Below are 21,445 nucleotides of genomic sequence, written 5' to 3' on the forward strand. Positions count from 1 at the left end.
TTTATCAAACTGCAAAATGTGCCCGCAGGATGAGCACTCGATACCTTGAACTGTACACACATCGCGCAATGCACATACGGATTAGTGCATTAATGCAAACCCTGCACTTCTGAGGCTAAACTTTGCTAGATGAAATCAGTTAGCAAATATTTCTGTAAGTTTCATATCTGCTGTGTGATTTTAACTCACACTCTTTTACAAACATAATGATTTGTAAATCATTCTAGTGAGCAGCACCTGCCCACATCCTGTGAAGCAGGAAGCACAATGAGCATCCACAGACACTGATCTGAAGGCCGTTATTCACACACAAAGACACGTACAAACACACACACACTCCTCAAACTGCACGCCTGAAGTATTTAAACACATACCAACACCATATCTCTCAGTGGTGGTCCTAACCCAGGGAGTCATGTTGAAGCCAGACAAATGTTTTTGTCTCTGTCTGCCTCTGCACGCCTCAAGTTCCTCTCTTTCTCTCTGTTACTCAGCCCTGTCTCTTTCTGGTGAGTGTGTGAGAGAACAAGAGCTCCTCCCTCTCTCTCTTCCTTCCTTTTTTCAATTCTATACAACCCTACCCATGATGCTGTTCTTCAAAGCACATAAGCATAGTTTGTCAGTTTGTACAGCGACACCCAAATGACCAAATCAATTCTGTTATTTGTGATGTGTTTCTTGGCATTGTTTAATTGCAGGTTAACTTTCTCCAAGCTGATCTTTCAGTAATCGGGGCAATAACCTGTTTTAGTAACTGAAATGAATCATTTTCAGTTCCTCAGACTCCAGTCTGTGACCACAGACAGCGATATCTCCAAAACATTGGGTTCCCTCAGAGACATGTTCGCAGCATCCTGTATAATTCCTGATGCAAGTGCAAATGAGACCTTTATCATGTGCTTGATCAAGAGCAGAAATATGAATAACTGGAGTCAACAAATATCACACAGCCCCTGTATACTCATACAGGAAAAACAGCAGAAAGCAGCCCCAGCATAGAAATCTCCCTAATGACCTTGGTTTGCCAAAAGCAGTAAATGGAACACAAATGGTATGAAGCATTATTGGCCCTACAGCATACAATGGGCTTGATATGACCCATTTTAAAGTGCAGCAATTCTAAAAGGGCCTTTTTTCAGCATACAATTTTATGCAATTTGATTAGTTCCTGTACATTTTTTTCAACATTTTATATTGTACCAATTATGCTCAGGTCATTAGTCCCCATCACGTTCTGTACATCTCATATTTTCACTCACAACTGAGAGCACAGCTGCCAGCTGAAGGATCACAAAGTGTTTTGCCTTTCAAGCTGAAAATACTGCATATTACATTTGACATTTTAAAATTAATGTTGGAATGATGGACAGCATAGTGGCACAATCTGGAACATTGCTGCCTGGCTTTGATCCTGAGCTCAGGTTAAAGTCTGTGTGGAGTTGGACTCCATACGGGTTTCCTGTGGGTCTCCAGTTTCCTCCCACCTGCTAAACCATGGTACTGCAGGAGGACTGGCTATAACATGTTGCCCAAAGGTGTGAGTGTGTGTATTCATGGTGCCCTGCGAAGGAGTGCAGCCCTTCCTGGGTTTATTCCCACTTTGTACCCAGTGGGATAAATTCTGGATCCAGCCTAACACCTACTAAAGATGTATGAATGCCTAAATGTTACAATTATCCTGCTATAAAATCAAAAACGGGTCCATATAAAAGTTTTTTAATGCTCAAAAAAGGGAACATTTTCATGAAAAGGAAGCACAGGTTCTCATGAAGATGACACAGTCGATTTTGAAACTTGACAGTCTCAAGAATGAACTAAAACGTTTAAACGTCTGAACGTTTAAAAAATTACATTTTGATATTTTGAAGGATGTCAATTTCTTTGAAATTATTTATATAGGCCTATTCTATAGAGGTCGCATCCATTTTGCTGCATCCATTTCTTAGAGGAAATAATAGTATTAAAAAAAAAATCAGCAAGAATTATTTTTGCTGTAAAAGGAATATAGTTGCATACAATTGTATGTGGAAAAGTGGAAAAGCTTGAATTGTTGCTTGTAATGTTCAGGGTACAATTTTTACTCATTCTCTTGAAGAGTTGCATTTTCATGAAAGAAGTTTTCCAAATATCTCTTCTCCGCTCCCGGAAAATTGTTTAGTCTTATGGTTGTTACTTCTTTCAGCTAAGTCAGTGACAAACAGCAGAAGGACCCAATAAAATTGTAAGTCTACCGCAGCTAGTGAACATCACGGGGGACAAAATGATATGCATATCACAAGGATTACAGACCTTCCGGCTGCTGATGTGATATGTTTTTAGATAACAATACTGTCTAGAAAACACAAATACAACTCATTTATCTTGGATGGATATATTTATTAGCTTTATTTAATAATATATTACATAGTAGCATATTATCTTCATCAAAAATGAAGACAATAAGAAATTTAAGTGACTTTTTATTACAGTGCTGGTAATTTCTGTTTATTTATTTGATTCTTTTATTTATTTCTTGTCTTTTGTTATTATTTTATTAGTTTGTATTTATGTTGTCTGTTTTGTTATTTTGTAAGGAATCCTAATTAGGTTGCATGGCACTGTAGATGTGGGCCTCCATGCCTATAACTTATACCGTATATGATATGGGTGGAGGACGATAGAGGCCCACATCTATATTTTTTCAGGGTCCATATAAACCCAGAAACCCAGAACTCACTAGCTACTCCTAAGCAAAGATGCAGAGGCTGTCAGGAGATGGCGCTGTCCCCTTCCAGTTGTTTTATCAGCAACTTGGCCAAGAAATCTTTCTTACATAAAACTGAATATTTAAAAAATGAACTGTATGATTGCTGTATCACTAATCTATGGATGTGCAGAAACAGTATACTGCTGTACTAAATAATAGATCTTTATCAAAACAGCACACCACCATGGCTTCACTCAGCTGCTGAAATGATGTCCAGCTCAGTGGAACTTATTTTTATTTAGACAGTGAGAAGAAATACCTAACCTATATGTATGATCTTTAGGATTACCTTTTTATCTAGGGTTGCTGCCTCACTTTTCCAGCGTTCTCCAGTTCCATCCTGAGCCCTATTTACAATCTGTATAGAGTTTCTGTTGTGACCCTTTACTTCCTTAGAGGAATCACAGTAGACACATATTTCCAAGACCATTTTATTAATGAAAACAATCATAAGAGCATAGAAAAATTAATAAGGAAAGAGGCTAAACAACAATTGCTGAACACAGTCTTAAAACTGTGTCCCTTCCCTCCTCACCCTCTCACTTGTCTGCTGCCTCAGTAAAATATGTAGGTATGATAGGTCAAGCCCATATCTTCACATCATTATGGCAAAACATAAAATGTTACATAAGCACATATTAATAAAAATATTTTAGCAAAATGTAAATAAAAACAGAATGCAATGATTTGAAAATCTCCTAAACCCATATGTTATACACAATAGAACATAGAAAACATATCAAATGTTTAAACAGAGGAAATGTACCATTTAAAAAATAAATAAATAAATAAATAAATAAATAAATAAATAAATAAATAAATAAATAAAAGGTGATTTTGAATTTGATGGCCAGAACAAATCGGGCTGGGGCAACAAAAGGCCGGAAAAGTAAGTGTTACTAAAAAGAAACGGCTGGAGGAACATTTTGCAATCCTCACTTTAAAAATTTGATATGTTTTCTATGTTCTATTGTGAATAACATATGAGTTTGTGAGAATTGCAAATCATTGCATTCTGTCTTTATTTACATTTTACACGGTGTCCCAACTTTTTTTAAACTGGGGTTGTAGGTCCCTTTCAGTGCAAGCGCAGATGTAAGTTGATTGAATTACTTGATTGAATTCTCTTTCTGTGACTTTTTTCTAAACTCATTCTGTAACCTTCTTTTTCAGATATTTCCACCTCCATGGTTATTACTAAAGTACGCTGCATGTTCTCTGTCTACAAAATAAAACTTATATAAAATTCCACGAAGAACAATGTTACCGTATTAAATGTTGGTTCATGTTCAGGTTAACTGCAAATTTTATTGTTTGTTTTTGTTGGATTAGTTTTCTCTCTCCTATCACACAACAGCTACCAACCAATGACGTCAAACCCTATCACATACTTTCTCCAAGGCATGTGATCCCAGCCAACCACAGCTTTCCACACTTCTGCTCATGCAATGTCAGGGAGCAACGTAACACACACAGAGGAAAATGTTATCCGCCCACTTTCACATGAATGAGCTCAAAGACGCCCATGATTGGCTAGTGTCACTGTGATTGATAGGGAAGAGTGCGTATGCTACCCTTAACTGCCTGAGACATGGCCAATTTTGCTATCTTGCACTCCTGGCCACAGATGACTGCAACATTATCAGGACGATAGAGCGTATCCTTTTCTGTTGGGCCACTCAGAAACCAACTGCTAATGTTATTATAACGTAAATACTTCACAAAGTAATGTCCCATAAAATGGAAGAATACAGACTACAACAAAAGAGAAAAAACAGCATTAATATATCAGCTAGGTATGTTTTGAAACTGTCCAGCTTTAATGAGTTTGTGCCCATGATAGCCTCAGATTCCTGTACTTGGCTGACAGAAGTGGAACCTGATGTGGTTTTCTGCTGCTGTAGCCCATCCATCTCAATGTTTCGTGCATGCTGAAATGATTTTCTGCTCACCCCGGTTGTAAAGATTGATTCTTTGAGTTACTATATCCTTCCTAGCAGCTTAAAGCAATCTGGCCATTTTCCTCCGACCTCTCACTATGTTTCCACTAACAGAACTGTCACTCACTCAATGTTTTTGTTTGTTTGTTGGTTTGTTTGTTTGTTTGTTTGTTTTTCACACCATTCTGTGGAGATGGATTCCAGGAGATCAGCAGTTTCAGAAATACTCAAACCTGCCCTTTTGCCAATACCTGCCAATATCTGAACCACAGATTCACAAAGATCACACTTTTTCTTCATTCTCATGTTTGATGTGAACATTAACTGAAGCTCTTGACCTGTGTTTCTTCCCCCCCACCCCCCCAACCCCAATAAAGTGGGCAGTGAGTGAGTGGATATTTAAGGTCATTCTGATAGCACATGAGGACAGTATTGGCTATACTACAGAAAGGACAACATGAATACATAATGCATTACTTACCTTCGAATCCCTTTAATAACAAAGCACATCTTAGTGATAATCTATTCTACCATAAAAACTCATAAAAACACCACAAGTAAAAATCTCAGTGAAGTCTTTTTGAAAACACACACACACACACACTCACACAGACACACACACACACACACACACACACACACACACACACACACAGCAAATGCACATTGTTACTGATTATTTACAGTAGGTGTCAAATAACATTGTTCTTGCACAGTAATTGCACCATACTAACGTCAACAATATCATATTACCAGCATGTTATTATAATCATTTTCAGTGGCACTGTCATAAGGGTATATTATTTGATGTCCTTTATATGGTAAGACTGATCATCTTTGATAATTGATGAAACTGTGCTTCTACTGCTGTTTTCCATCCACCAAAAATTCCTGAGCACAAAATTGCACAGATTGCGTAATGATTATATTTAGTGAATTTCGTGTTCCTCCGGGCCATGTGACTGTTATGATGCAGTAGGGACTACTGTGTGAATCTGTCGTAATCAGCTATCACCATATAACAAGTCCATTTAAGTGGCAGTAGCAGCAGTGACAGATTTAGTTCTGCTCTTAGCAAGGACTGATTGCTACATTTATATTCCAAAATCAGGCATGTGTTTTGATGAATAAGACTTGTCAGGCTGGTGATACAGTACTTCAGGAAAATTATGCTTCTGTGGTGATTGAAATTGCTGTCACATGGCTTGCACATACTGTAGCAGTACTTTGCACTATGACTTAACTGGTCAACTGTAAAGGCAGGCTTTTGCCAGATTTCATTAATCAACTTTTGGCAGCCACTCTTATTTAAAACAAATTACAGAAGTGTTTTTCAGTTTCCAGCAAAAAAACAAAACAAAACAAACAAACAACACCCCCCAAAAAAAAAAACAATCAAAATATTATCTTGCTAGTAGAAATAAGTCAGGGTCCTAAGAATATTATCAAGCTAACCCCTGTTAGAGAGGAGTTAGTACATTTTAATACAGTTTTTTTTTGTGTGTGTGTGTGTTTTTTTTTTTTTTGTATTCTTTTAGTGCTCAGTATTTAGGGAGGTTTTCTATCATCGTCTGAAGACAGCCAGTGACTCAGTTGTTTGGCCAGCCAGGGGAATTTCAAGCCTTGATGCATGTATCTTGAGGAATGATGGGTCTAGTCAAGCCATGAAGGGAGCGTGGTGAAAGCGGGGTTTGGTAAGTGCTTTCCGATAAGTGGGGGCTTGTCTGTTACTGGCTCTGTAGCATCGGCGTTTTGAATCTGTAGGCAATCCTATAGGCAAATACAGGAATCCAGTAAAAGAAACGCAGCAATGATGTGATGTAGGACAACATGTAGAGACCGAAAACAAGTTGCAGCTGCATTCTGGATCAGTTGCAGTGTTTGTATGACATACAAGGAAAAACCTGAAAGGAACAATTTCCAATCTTGAGTTGACAAAGGACTGAACATCACCCGTGAGGCCTCTGTGGAGAGAAATCCTGTAAAGGAGAAAAACTTGTAAGGCTTGATGACCTTTCGAGTTAGCAATATGAAGGGACTTCATTGCATGAAGGGACTGAGGTTGCATGAAGGGCCATAGCTAGGAATTCTGCTCCTTCTGAATGTATAGTGCTGTAGGCTTTCTCTTTAATGGACATGGTTTAGCCCCAAGCACCAGAGGCCTGTATAGCAAGCAGCATACTAGATATTTCACTTAAACCAATCACCTTTATTATAAAGAAAGTAGTTATCCTCTTCACTAGACTATCCTCTCACTCCATTTTCCTGTCATTTTTTAAATTCTGATTTATGTTTAATCTAAAGATAATAACTGTCATTTACTGTCATCAGTAATCAGTAATATGTACCGTAAGCATTTGTTTAACATGGAAGGAGTCTCCAGTGTCAGGAATTTGTAACGGTCCGTATGTTTTCTTCCACAGGTCTACAGGACAAAGGACTTTGCACTTTCTGGTTTATTTTATTCCTTATTTATAGTCAGAACATTTCCATAAGTCTATGTTTCAAAAATAGTTTAGGCTGTCAGAAACACATCTACACAACAGAACCAGCAGAGGCTGGACAAGATGCATGAAGAAGAATCCATCCATCCATTTCAGAAACTGCTTCCTACACAGGGTCATTGGGGAGCCTGGAGCCTACTGTAACCCCGGGAACTCTGGGAAAAAGGAAGGGGACACCCTGGACAGGGTGCCAACCAATCACAGGGCACAATTGCACACACATTCACACACTACGGACATTTTGGAAATGCCAGCCAGCCTACAACACATGTTTTTGGACTGGGGGAGGAAACATCTAAAGCATGGGGAGAATACATGAACTCCACACACACACAGGGTGGAGGTGGGATTCAAACGACCAAACCTGCAGGCGTGAGACATACATGCTAACCACTAACCCACCTTGCCACCCCAAAAAAAGAAGTGTATATTATTTATTTAGTGTATCTTGTATGACGTGGTCAAGCACATGTTAATCTCACATAGAGATCCGGAATACTTTGCAAACCTGGCCTAAATGAACATCGAATGACTAAAGTTCCACCAGATATTTTAATCTGAATCTAAAGACCTGCAACAGAAACAGTTATGATTGTCTTATAAAGTACTGACGTCTGGCTTACGTATTTCTGTATGCATGTTTCCACTAACACAGTCAAAGTGACCTTACAGTGAGAGCATATGTTTAATGGTGATAAACATCAGTAATATCAGCAGAGTGTTAAGTAAGAGCCACAAGGAGAAAAATGGGAGGAGCGTACAGGTTAATGTTTGTCTGTGTGTGTGTGTGTGTGTGTGTGTGTGTGTGTGTGTGTGTGTGTGTGTGTGTGTGTGTGTGTGTGTGTGTGTGTGTGTCTTCACTACTAAAGGTCAGTGGCCTATAAAGGCTATGGTTTCTAAAAGAGGACAGTATAATGGTGTGTGGGTTCTGAAGCATAAATAAGAGTCACAGACTGACAAGATGTAGTCTTATGGCCCTTTTCATTTTTAGCTACACCTCAACAAAACATCTCTCACAGACAGAAACCACAATAGGTCACCCTGAATAAGTGAACACTGCCCTCTCTTTAAACCTAGAAAAGCTAAAAAGGCAAACACAGAATTTCTTGTATTCTTATAGTTTATCTCTCAGTTTTTCTCCTTCTAAACGCAATTGAAAAACATTGACACTCATTAAAACTCATGTATTTACCACTTTACTTGAGCACTGAGTCATAGGAATGACGACATGATGCTGCATGTCATTGCAGCTTATGTAATATGACACTTTTGACAAAGCAGCTTAGATACTATATGTTTTAGAATAAAAGTTATGATATACACTCTGCAAGACTACAATTCATTATTTTGCACATTATGCAGTCATTACATCAAACACCACCCCATGTATTGTGACAGTTATCAATAACAAGACACTTGATGCACAATTGGTCATAAACTGTTATGACAACTCATAACAAAAGAACATCTAGGGAGCAGTAGTGGCTTAGCACTTAAGGCTTTGGGTTACTGATCGGAAGGTTGGGGGTTTAAGCCCTGTCTCTGCCAAGCTGCCACTGTTAGGCCCTTGAGCAAGCCCCTTAACCCTCTCTGCTCCAGGGGCGCTGTATCATTGTTGACCCTGTGCTCTGACCCAACATCCTGGGGTATACAAAGTGAAGAATTTCGATGTGCTGTAATGTATACGTGACCAATAAAGACTCATTATCTCTGCCATGACATGTTCATGATGTGGTTGGGTCAAGCCTCTGAAGGAGGGGTCAAGTAAACTTTGAAAAGAAAAAGAATTATATTTATAGATGTGAAACTTCAAACGCACCTCTTTTATCAGTCTGGTCTTGATTGCCTATCAAGCAGCGTTTGTCTGTATTAACAGCAGAAAAAACCTCCACATTACTTGTAAAATGCAAATAAAGAGCAGGTCAGTGAGAAATGTGGTTGTCTATGTGGGGATGTGTAGTGTCTATTAATAAAAATATATTAGCAGCATCAATGTAACAGCTGACAGCATAATTATCCACTGTCTCAACACTGCTGCTTCTCCAAACAACATCAACATCAATTACATTCTTTTATGGTCCAATGTACACAAAGTCAAATGAGGTAAACCCCACTGAGATACTAGGGGTGAGAATAATTCAGAGATTTCTGTTGTTGTTCCAAATGGACCGACTCCTGGACCTTAACTTGTTAGAGTAGTTTTATCTACTGAACAAAGCACACAAGAGATTACAAAAAAAGGTGGGGAAAACCCCAAAATAGTAAAAAAAATTATTGGTCATAAGTTGGAAAAAGGAACTTAGTCATACAAGATTATAGACAGGGAGCTGAGAATAGGCAGCCATAGTGACATACATAGAACTAGCTCACTTACATACACACACATGCATTAAGAGACAAGCACGCCTACTGTACTTGAAAAGAACCCATTTATACATGTGATTGGCTAAGAGAAGGAGTGCACTGAGTGCGCAAGAGAGCGAGAGAAAGGAGAGTGGAGAGAGAGAGTGTGTGGGTGTGTGAGAAAGGGAGAGAGGACATCACAGAAATGGAGGTCACTTAAAGTAAGTCCGGGTTACTTCTAAATTCGTGCTCTCTTGATTGAAATAGGTTCTTTTCATGTGCTTTGTGTGTTGCAAATTTGTACGCACAGAATATAGAAACGAATGCAGAATGCAGAACTTCTGTACAGAATAAAATAGTCAGTGATAGACAATCAAAACCTGGAGAAAGGATAGGTTGTGAAATAAGACAGTTGTGTGAAACCAAGAGGAACGTCTGTGACGTTGGTGACACTCCCGTTCACCTTCCTCTTTTACTCAGCTGAACTGCTTTGGTGTTAGCAGCGTGTGTGTGTGTGTGTGTGTGTGTGTGTGTGTGTGTGTGTGTGCGTTTGTGTCCAAGTGCATATGTGTATGTGCAAGCTTGAAAACAGATTGATTAAGATCTCTCTTTATAATACATGGGATTTTCAGGTGTGTGTTTGTGTGTGTGTGTGTGTGTGTGTGTGTGTGTGTGTGTGTGTGTGTGTGTGTGTGTGTGTGTGTGCGCGCGTGTGCAGAATTGTATGCTTCAGCAAGCAGTAACTATGTAAAATACCATAAGTTAATGTATTAAAATACAGAAGTGTACAAAGTCCACCTGAGCATAATTAAGAGTGTGTGACAATGTGAGAAAAGAGAGAGAGAGAGTAACAAAGAATTTGTTTTTAAAATTTGTACATGTATGCTTATGTAGTATATATCCAATCTATTTTCCATAAAAACAAATTTAAAAAAAAATGGAGGGCTAGGTACTCAGGGGGTAATGATTGAAGGATTTGGATTGATGCATTGATTTAAAAAATAATGATTCATATTAATCAACGCGACAATCATTATTTGATTATAATGGATTAGAATTCATTATAAACTTAATAACTTAAACCTTTAATAGGCCAGAAAGGTAATTTTCCTGTAACTATAATCCTTAAAATAGTCCTTCTCTACCTGAGATTATGAGCAAAGTTAGTCACATATCGATCGGAGGCTTCTAAACCAAATCCTATACAATCATACTGTAGCAAATTCAGTCTTATTGTCAAATACTGAATCGTTGCCTTATAAAGATAGATTAGCATGAAATGACCATGATGCATTATCATGAGATAACCATGACCATGATTTCAGCAGGACAGAGAAAGACAAAGAGGAAATGTACAGAGAAAAGGGAAGCAGGACAGTCATAAGGAATGAAGACATGTCTAATGATTTGAGGATATAAACTGTACTCTAATTGGTTATGCTAAATTACCACTTGGCGTGAATGTGTGCGTGTGTGTGTGTGGGTGTGTGTGTGTGTGTGTGTGTGCATGGTGCACTGCGATGGACTGGCGTCACACCCTCACTCCCGGTGTTCCCAGAATAGGCTCCAGATCCGTCATGACTATGATCAGGATAAAGCAATTAACGAAAGTGAGTGCATTTTCAAGCAAGCAAACAGGAAATTACAGCTCCACTTGAGTTAGCATAGAGTTGCCAATTAACAATAATAATATAGACTTAATACAAATAACTTAATTAGTGAAAGGTGTTCTTTTGCTTCTTGGATGAGATTTTTAAAGTTTAATGCTCTTAGGAAAAAGGGTACCTTTTGTTGATATTTCCAGCTTTCTAAAGGGGCTCTGTTTGGAATCCACTGTTGTCTGGTTCTACATAGAACCTTTCATCATGAGCTAAACCAAATAACCCTTTAAAGTGTTAGACTGACCTTTTTTACAAGGATGTATATAATAAAGTGATGCTTTAACATTTTCACTTTTTCTTTAGAACAGTTAGGGACTAGATTAATTGATGTTTTGGATATTATCTACAGGCATGCAGTATGAATTAGGATATATGTATAGTATATACATATACATGCAGTACTGTGTTAAAATCTTAGGCACCCTATTTTTAAGTACAAATTTTATTTTAGATTTTCATTTCAGGACTTCTGTATTATCAAGTCAGTACAAAAACATTTTTAGATTTCTAAACATTCTCTAGTTCTCTAGCACAACATTTAATATTACAGAAAAAAAATGTTTGTATGTCAGTAAAGAAACAGCATATTATGTAAGACTTTTCAGACAAAAAAAAAAAAAAAAACATAATGAAGGCTGCTGCAAAAATATGAAGCAAGTCTGTAGAAGAACTGTGACTGGTTCTGTTAGAAGCTCAATAAAACTTGCCAGCTCATTTCCTTATAAAACTGCACTAACTGTACCAGCGGCTACTATTTTTTGTTTTTTAAAGCAAATAGTTGTCACACCATTTTTTGTTTTAATGTAGAAACATTTCATTTCTTTATTTTTGAAGGCATCTTTGCTCTACAGCATTTCTTTGCACGTACCTTTTGCACAGTACTGTATATATGATCAGTATTTTCTGTGACCAGACTTTGTCTTGGTTTACTATCAAGTGGTTTTATAAGAAATTCTGTATGATGTTTGATAAGTGCTCTTTATGTAATCTGTTGCTTTTTTTTATTGACACTGAAATTTTCTTTGACAATTTGAAGTGTTTCTACTAACACACTAATGGAGAAGACATAAAATCATTTAAGACAAAATGTACAGTATATTAACATAAAAAAATAAAGCACTAAATACGTTTGCATGACACCACTGAGCTCTCATAGGAGAGACAGATGTTCAAAATCTGTTGTACAAAAGAAAGGTTTTTATAGCTAGAATCTAAGCCCTAGATTAAAATTGTTGATGTTTTCAGATTAACCAGGTCAGATTTGATGCAACAATGAATTCAAGGCTCTGCACAAATAAATGCAAGCCACGAACCTCACGTCTGCAGTATGAAAAGCCCCATCTCTACTGAATAGTTGGTTTCGTAGGAAATGCGCATCAAGCGGACGCTTGTGGGTCTGAAACTCCAATTTTCCCCTTAACCAATGTACATATGAAAACCTCACCTTCAACCTCAGCAGGAACAAAAGAACAACAATGCAAAAAGCAGTCACTTTTTTCTGCATGCTCCCATTTAAGGCCAGGAAGCATGGTTTAGCTGATGGTTCTGTTAGTTGTGTATGTAATCTTCACTAGTTTTGTCTTTTGAAGGATCCACATGTTCTTATTAAACTCCTGATTCTTCCTGGAGCATTAATGTATTTTGCTGCATTAGGTTGTCCAGGATTGGAATTTCAGGCCACCACAGAATAGAGATGGGCAGTGAATCATTTAAAAGATGTATCCCAAATTATCTGCAATCAAGCAGAATTTTTTTTTATAAGAGTTACTAGCAGACGCACGGTGGCTTAGTGGTTAGCCTCACAACGCCAGGGTTGGGGGTTCGATTCCCGGCACTGCCCTTTGTTTGCGGAGTTTGCACGTTCTCCCCATGCTGCAGGGGTTTCTCCGGGTACTCCGGTTTCCTCCCCCTGTGTGTGAATGTGTGTGTGATTGTGCCCTGAGATGGATTGGCACCCAGGGTGTACCCTACTTTGTGCCCGATGCTCCCTGGGATAGGCTCCAGGTTCCCCGCAACCCTGACGGATAAGCAGTATAGAAGATGGATGGATAGAAGAGTTACTGGTCGACAATTTTATGATATTTCCAATCAATATAGCTTGTCACACTCACTTACATGCTACCAACACAAGTAAAATCACTAAAGAGCCAGATTGTGATTGCATCTGCCTCTATACCTCTATACACAGTATAAAAGCTTTTGCTCTTTTTTCCCCTCACAAAGCTGTTAGGTTTATTTTTAACTGGAGCTCTCAGATGAGTCATTCACTGAACAGTCATTTCAAATTAAGCTGTCTATCTAAGTCATTTAGCTACCGGATCATAACAGACTGATTGGAGAGACTACTATATTGTTGTTGCTTGGTGAAGGGCCTAAATGTGCTCTGAATCACATTCAGTGTGTTTAGACTTCAGGGAAAAGTGAGAGAAAGTCAAAAGGGTTGCGGAAAAAATAAGATCTGACCTCCTTTTAAGAACGAAAAGATCCCTAGAACAAGAATTATCAGGTAACATGAAATTGTCTTGTAATGATACAAAAGTACAATTTTCATGTAAAACCTGATACTTCTCTATTCTTCACAATATTCTATCAGACACAGTCAAAGCTCACACAATATTACATTCATTACATTTACAGCATTTGGCAGACGCCTTTACCCAGAGCGACTTACATTTATCTCATTTATACAACTGAGCAGTTGAGAGTTAAGGACCTTGCTCAAAGGCCCAGCAGTGGCAGTGCTGGGGTTTGAACTCATGGCCTTCTGGTCAGAAGGTCTTAACCACTGAGCTACCAATGTTCCTCAACAATGCAAAAGTTAACGTGTTTGCATTCTATAACTTCAATATTGTGGAAATGTTATAGGAACATTTATATACGTTCACTGACCACTTTATTAGGAACACCTGTACACCTTCACATTCATGCAATTATCCAGCTTCCAATCAAGAACAACAATAAAAACATAGCCTGGTCTTTATCCAAAATTCAGCTGTCCAGTCTGGGTGAACCTGTGGCCACTGTAGCCTCAGACTCCTGTTCTTGTCTGAAATCAGTGGCACCCGATGTGGTCGTCTGCTGTTGCAGCCCATCTCCCTTAAGGATTGACATGCATTCTGAGATACTTTTCTGATCATCAAACTTGTAAAAAGTGGTTAAACATGAGTTACTGTAAACTTCCTCAAACCAGTCAGGCTATTCTCCTCTGACCTCTAGATATGTTATATATGAAAATCCCAGGAGATCAGCACTTTCTGAAATACTTAAACCAGCCCATCTGGTCACTGAGATCACATTTTTTTCCCCATTCTGATGTTTGAAGTTTATGAAACTTATGAGCTGTATCTGCATGATTTTATGCTGTGCACTGATTGGATAATTGCATGGATAAAGCATGTGTACGGGTCTCCTTAAAAAAGTCTGTGTGTATGTTACATGAAAACATTCCTATGTTTAAGTTTTCATGGGTGCAGTAAATCTTCAGGTTGTACGGTTTGGGGGTATTTATTGTATTAATAACTTTCAAGAGAGAAAAAATGAGAGGCTAATGAGGGAACAATTGTTACAATGTAAATCAATTTTACAAACTAATTAAATGAAATTTGGCTAATTTCAGTTGTGTAATAGAAGTTAAGCTCTTTAAGAACAGTACACTCTGGAGTGCTTTATTTCCTTAGTTGATTTGGATGCCCTATAAATTTGCTTGCTAGGGGTCTTTTGAAATGTTGACTAATGTGGAACGTGAATGCATACAGTCAGACGCTACAGTATACGTATGTCTATATTACCACAGGTGTGTAAATAAATATACATCAGTGTATTTCTAACAGTGGTCTATAATAGCAAGATATAAATCATATTCTCTACATGAGGCACACTGCTAAATTATTTGCTGTCCTATCCAAAGTCGTTGGGTGATTTTTCAAACTCTGAAGCCCAAGTGTTTGAGACGGACGAGGTCAGTGTGTGCATCATAGATGAGAACAGTCTGGGTCTCTCAACTGTTTTTAGCACACCAAGGAATGGGGGTTAGGAAACACTTTCATTCTTATGCTTACGCTCCATATCATTTATTACAGTGCTTCCCATAACCATTCCCATAAAATATAACCATCGGCCTGTCATATGAGAACAAAACAGATTTATTAAATCCGACTGGTGTATGAGAGCATGCACTCATTTTGAAGACCTCTCAAATTGCGTGGGCTTAGAATAACCTCTCAGCTCAAACCTAAACAAAAGCTTACTTAGAGGAAAGAGTCCCTCTAGAGCGCCACGTAGCACAGATGACAAACATCTTTTATATTTACTGTACAAATCTAGTTTCATGCTCTTGGATCAAGATGCTGAACATTTTCAAGCTGATTATATTAAAACGAATACGCATTTCCTGGTACTTCCTGATTATGTGCTGTAACTGATTCAGTATTAATTAATGAAACATAATTCATTGTGAAACATGAGCCTCACAAAAAAATAACCATTTATGGAGCAAACGCATGGGTTGCAAGCCACTGATATAAAATGGCTACTAGGGCACTTCTCTAAGACAGATTACAATACCGAAATAACATAACATAACATGACATAACATAGCAAAACATAATAAAATTTACATACCACAGAAAGACCATAACAATATCATGGTCAAGAGTATAATAAATGTAGATAATATAGGATACCATAATAAAACTGTCTTAGTATCAGAGTTAAACATATACAGTAAAAATCCTCCCTTTTCTGCCATAATGTCTATAGCTTGTATAGATTGTTATTCACTATAGTGAGTAACTCACATAGTAAAATTCTCATTTTTCCAGTTCATTTTTTAAAAAATGTATTCCTTAGCAAAACTTCTTGGGACAGTATAGAAAATGCAGAAAAACAAAAAGAGTCGTTTGAAAATTCAGTTCACCCTGTACTATATTGAAAACACATTATGTGATGTTTTACTTTGTGAATTTAATTTATTTTGGAAAATATACAGTCATTTCAAATCTGATGACTGCAACACACTCCAAAAAAGTTGGGACAGTCGACTGTGCAACATGACCTTTTCTTTTAATAACACTTATTAAGCGTTTGGGCGCCGAGTGAACACACCGGATGGTTAAGTTTAGCAGGTGGAATTTTCCCCCATTCATCCATTATGCATTTCTTCAGCTGCGCAACTGTACAGGGTCTTCGTTGCCTTATTTTGCGCTTCATAACGTGCCACACATTGTCAATCTGAGACAGGTCAGGACTGCATGCAGGTCATGCTCGCACCCGCACTCTCTGCTTACGCAACCATGCACTTGTAATCTGGGCAGAATGTGGTTTGGCGTTGTCCTGCTCTGGATGGCAGCATGTGTTGCTCCAAAATGTGTACATATCTTTCTGCATTAACGGTGCCCTCACATATGTGCAAGTTACCCTTGCCAAGGGCACTGACACACCACCATACCATGACAGACGCTGGCTTTTGGACTTGACGCTGATAACAGCTTGAATGGTCCTTTCCTTTTCCTCTTTGGCTCGGAGAACACGACGGCTGTTTTGTCCAAAAACTTTGAAATGTCGACTCATCACACCACAAAACACGATTCCACTGTGCTACTGTCCATCTCAGATGAGACCGAGCCCAGAGAAGTCAGCGGTGCTTCTGGACAGTGTTGATGTAAGGGCAAATGGTGTTGACTGTGAAAGGTTTACCAAAGTATCCCCAAGACCATGTCAGGGTATCCATTACAGTCTCGTGACGGTTTTTAAGACAGTGAAGTCTGAGGGATCGGAGATCATGCGCATTCAGAAGTGTTTTTCGACCTTACCCTTTACGCACTGAGATCTGACCGGATTCCTTGAAACTTTTAATTATATTGTGCACTGTAGAAGGTGAAATGCACAAAATGCTACCGATTTGTCTTTGGGGAATGTTGTTCTCAAAGTGTTGGATTATTGGCTGACGCAGCTGTTGGCAGATTGGCGAGCCTCGACCCATCCTTGCTCTTGAAGGACTAGGCATTTTTTTGGAGGCTCCTTATATACTATTATTAGACGATTATCTCACCTGTTTCACATCACCTTCTTATTTCAACTTGTCACATCACTATTAGTCCTAAATTGACTCTGTCCCAACTTTTTGGCACGTGTTGTTTGAATCAAAATAAATGTTTATCTTCAAAAAACTATGCAATTGATTAGGTAAAGCATCAAATACCTTATTTATTTATATATTTACTATATACTTATTTACTACTTACTATTATTTTATACGTATTTATTTTATACGTATTTACCTATTATTTATATGTATTTATACATTTATTTATTTACTTACCTTTTTTTTCCTTCTTTTTTTCTTTCCCATTTATTCATCTGAGCAGTTGAGGGTTAAGGGCCTTGCTCAAGGGCCCGACAGTGCCGGCTTGGCGGTGCTGGAATTTGAACTCACAAATTTTCTTTGAATTCTCCTTTCTTTTTTTTCTTTTTTTCAATTAACACTTTTATTGATTCACAAGTTAACACAAATAGACAAACAACATATATAATGAATCAAACTATTTTAACATAAATCCTCACTATAACCCCTCCCCCTACCAACCTCCCATCCCACGTGAATTCTCCTTTCTTATTTACATTGATCCTTTGGAAATATTGTATGTAAACAATTATGCCAATAAAGTAGTGTGAATTGAATTGAATTGAATTGAGAGAGAGAGAGAGAGAGAGAGAGAGAGAGAGAGAGAGAGAGAGAGAGAGAGAGAGAGAGAGAGAGACAGAGGTCACTGAAGTTGAAAGAACATCAAAATGAGCACAGTTTAATCAGACAGTTTTAGGGGACACAGCCCATACTTTCGATTTGTAGAAGTAATTCTCCCTCACTTTAATAAATGAGGCGTGATTAATATGTCAGGATGCGCTCTCTCCCTTTCTCTCTCGCTCTCTCTCTCTCTCTCTCTCTCACACACACACACACACACACACACACACACACAGTGGTGGGAAAGGCTCCTTATAGGGGAGGAGAGTAGGGGGTCTGCCCAGATATGGTGAGGGATTAATGGTTATAAACAACAGCTGAGGGTTTCTACCAGAGTCTCTGAGTGTGTTTGTTTTAAATATATTTAGATACCCAAAATTTGTGTTAAAGAACATGTGTGTGTGTGTGTGTGTGTGTGTGTGTGTGTGTGTGTGTGTGTGTGTGTGTGTGTGTGTGTGTGTGTGTGAAATATATGTTCTTTTCGCTGTGACAAATGTGAAAGCTATGTGGAAATAATATTGATATGAAACATAATTTCTTTTATCCTGATGTCCTCTAAGGGTAAGGAGAGTATATGGGCACTGTTCCAACACACACACACACACACACACACACACACACACACACAACATGCACACCAAGCCACTTGTTTTCTCTATCTCAGTTTGTAGTGTGTGTGGAAGAGGGCTTGAGCAATTAGGCTGATATTTATCAGGCTTTAACTCCACAGTCCTGCAGCCAAACTTCCATTAAGTGCTACCAACAGTGAGAGCAAATACACCAGACTGGCACAAAGCCCTCAAACACAGTATCTCACAAGCTCCTGCCTCCTCTCCCACTTTTATGTACACACACACACACACACACACACACACACACACACACACACACACACACACACACCCTTTCATCATGTTATCAGTGTCAAACAATTTTCCACATTCAGTCGAAAGGTTTTATCACAGGGAAGTGAACGTTTAAGTTTGCACACAAGAGGAAGTATAACAAGTTATTGTTCTTCTTAGAAGACTTTCACACATAGCTGATTAAGCTGAAACACGATTTACTGTTTTAGGTGTGAGTGAAATGGTAAAAATATTAGATCACAATATTTGGCGTCCCATTTAGGGTGTATTCCTGCCTCAAGTCCAGTGTCCCCATGATAGATTGAGGCTTCACCACAACCCTGACCAGGATAAAGCATTTACTGAAGATGCCTGAATGAGTGAATGATTAAAAAAAAATCCACACTGGAGGCACTGGAAAACAAATCTTACTTTATAAATCATTCTAAATTTGAAAAACAGTTTGTGTTTTCACCAAGTAAAAAAAAAAAGTAAAAATTAGAGCAACCATGTGTCACAGTACTATCTATAGATTTGATGTGCAGAGGAATCAGGATATTATCATGAAGCTTAATGAGACATGGTTTATCATAATTCTGATACATTGTTATAAAAGACACCTAAATTCATCTTTTCTCATCTGCAGGAGCTGAAAGGAAAAATATGATGCACTGCTTATGCTCACCAGAAGAGGGTGGCAGACTCTAACATGTCTTATAAAATGGACTCCTCTGGCCCCAAAAAAGGATTCACCTGTGGAAGGTCAAACAGTGGACTTGATAATGCATTTTCTGTAACACAACTAACATAGAGATCTTACACATGCAGCATGTTGGCTATTCACCTAAAAATGATCAACTGTCCACATTAAGATACACTTGGTAATGCTCTCCTGCTTACATACACTGGTTCAGTATTAAAATGTTGTCTCAGATAGCATTAGGTGTGATTCTCTCCTGCCTCATCTTGTTAACGGTGTGTGGAAACGTGCTGGTGTGTCTGGCTGTCTGCGCAACCAGACGTCTACGCAGTGTCACCAACTGCTTCATTGTGTCCCTCGCCATTACTGACTTACTACTCGGAGCTCTCGTCCTCCCTTTCTCCACTCTCATTGAGGTGACTGGGGATTGGCCACTGGGAGCTCACTTCTGCAATGTCTACATTTCAATGGATGTCATGCTGAGCACTGCTTCTATTCTTAACCTCCTGGCCATTAGCATAGATCGTTACATTGCAGTCACGGTGCCTTTACGCTACCCCACTCTGGTGCTGCCATGGCATGTTGGTACGTCATTAGCAGTAATCTGGCTGGTATCTATTGGTGTCTCGTTTGTTCCTATTCACCTGGGCTGGAATACGGTGGACCAAACGGTGCAGAATCATGGTAAGGACGACCCTGCGGGAGACTGTCGCTTCGAGCTAAATCCCACTTATGTGGTAGTGGATTCAGTAGCAACCTTTTATCTCCCCCTGGTGGCAATGTGCTGGACTTATTACAGAGTGTTCCGCATTGCACGGGCCCAGGCAAAGAGAATCCTTTCCATACATCGAGCGTACTCTTCAACCACTATGTCTTCATTATCAGGAGCATCAGCGTTAGCACTACGTGAACACAAAGCTGCAGTGAGATTAGCAGTTGTGCTGGGCGCCTTTGTAGTTTGTTGGTTTCCCTATTTTACTTTTTTCACCATTATGGGGATACGAAAGGAGACAGATCTTCCACGCACTGCATACTCAGTGGTCATGTGGCTAGGCTATGTTAACTCTACGTTAAACCCATTCCTGTATGCCGCGCTTAACAGGGAATTTAGGTCTGCTTATTGCAGGCTTTTGTGTGGCTGGAGGGGCATCAACACACCAACAGGAACGCCAACTACTGCACTAGAGGCGGGGCTGTTGAATGGGCTCACCCCTTCCAGCAGCAGGACAGAATTCATACCTGGAGCCTGTATCATGCTACAGGACATGAGCAACGGAAACAGGGATGGCAGCAATGGGACATCTCTTAGCATCATCAGTGTCCTGTCTAATGGCCACAACAGGTATTGGAGGCACAAAACTAATGGACAACAATTAGAATACACATTACAAGGTCCACTTTATAAATGTATTTAATTTTATTAATGAATACATTTTTGACTTGTTACAAGGGTGTGATGTTCAATAATCATCTCTCTATCCCTGTTTATTTCTCTCTGCCAGATCATAATACTTTGAACAAATCTGGACGCTGTCTCTCTTTCCATAACCCCAATCTAGGCTTCACCCCAGTTTCTAACGGCCCCCTAGTATGAAGCAGGTAGCTAAAGATAAAATTACTCTGAAATATATGCATAAAAAGAAGGTTTAGGAGTTCTGCAATTCAAAATGGAGATTAATTTTCTTTCTGTTATCTTCAGTAGGAGTTGTCAGCCATAGTCTGATGAAACATTTGGTCCTCTTGAGAGTTCTGAGGAAAGAAAAGCTCTGAAGAAAGATTGAAAGATTGTGTATTGAATCTTACAAGAACAGCTAAAAAAATATGAATAATGGGGCAACAGTGTGTTGGGGGAAGCTAACAACGACAACACATCTAATAACAAACAAACACATCTCTGCAAACAGACGAGGCCTGATTGTTGGAGGCTACAGGGATAGAGACTATTAGAAACGAACAGAAAGCGT

The 21,445-nt window shown here is 38.8% G+C and overlaps 2 protein-coding genes across 4 annotated transcripts in view; one reads left to right on the forward strand and one right to left on the reverse strand.

Moving 5' to 3' along the window:
- Positions 1-521, reverse strand: part of LOC108275122 (dedicator of cytokinesis protein 2) — a 131,406-nt gene extending 130,885 nt beyond the window's left edge. For both annotated transcript variants that reach the window (XM_017485726.3, XM_017485725.3), the window contains exon 1: positions 375-521. In XM_017485726.3, coding sequence (XP_017341215.1) covers positions 375-417 — 43 coding nt within the window. In that variant the 5' untranslated portion in view covers positions 418-521. The remainder of the gene's footprint in view (positions 1-374) is intronic.
- Positions 522-9,560: 9,039 nt separating this feature from the next.
- Positions 9,561-21,445, forward strand: part of hrh2a (histamine receptor H2a) — a 12,090-nt gene continuing 205 nt past the window's right edge. Inside the window, exons 1-3 of one of the 2 annotated variants that reach the window (XR_006983579.2) lie at positions 9,561-9,754; positions 19,428-21,080; positions 21,181-21,445. The exon at positions 21,181-21,445 is cut by the window's right edge and continues 205 nt beyond it. Coding sequence is in view for 1 of the 2 variants with exons in the window: in XM_017484668.3 (XP_017340157.1) it covers positions 19,703-20,823; positions 20,984-20,990 (1,128 nt within the window). In the remaining variant the exon portion in view is untranslated. Of the gene's footprint in view, positions 9,755-19,427 lie in introns of both variants that reach the window. The other variant, XM_017484668.3, reaches the window with a different exon arrangement.

The sequence above is a fragment of the Ictalurus punctatus genome, chromosome 14 (genome assembly GCF_001660625.3).
Source record: "Ictalurus punctatus breed USDA103 chromosome 14, Coco_2.0, whole genome shotgun sequence".
Classification (NCBI taxonomy): domain Eukaryota; kingdom Metazoa; phylum Chordata; class Actinopteri; order Siluriformes; family Ictaluridae; genus Ictalurus; species Ictalurus punctatus.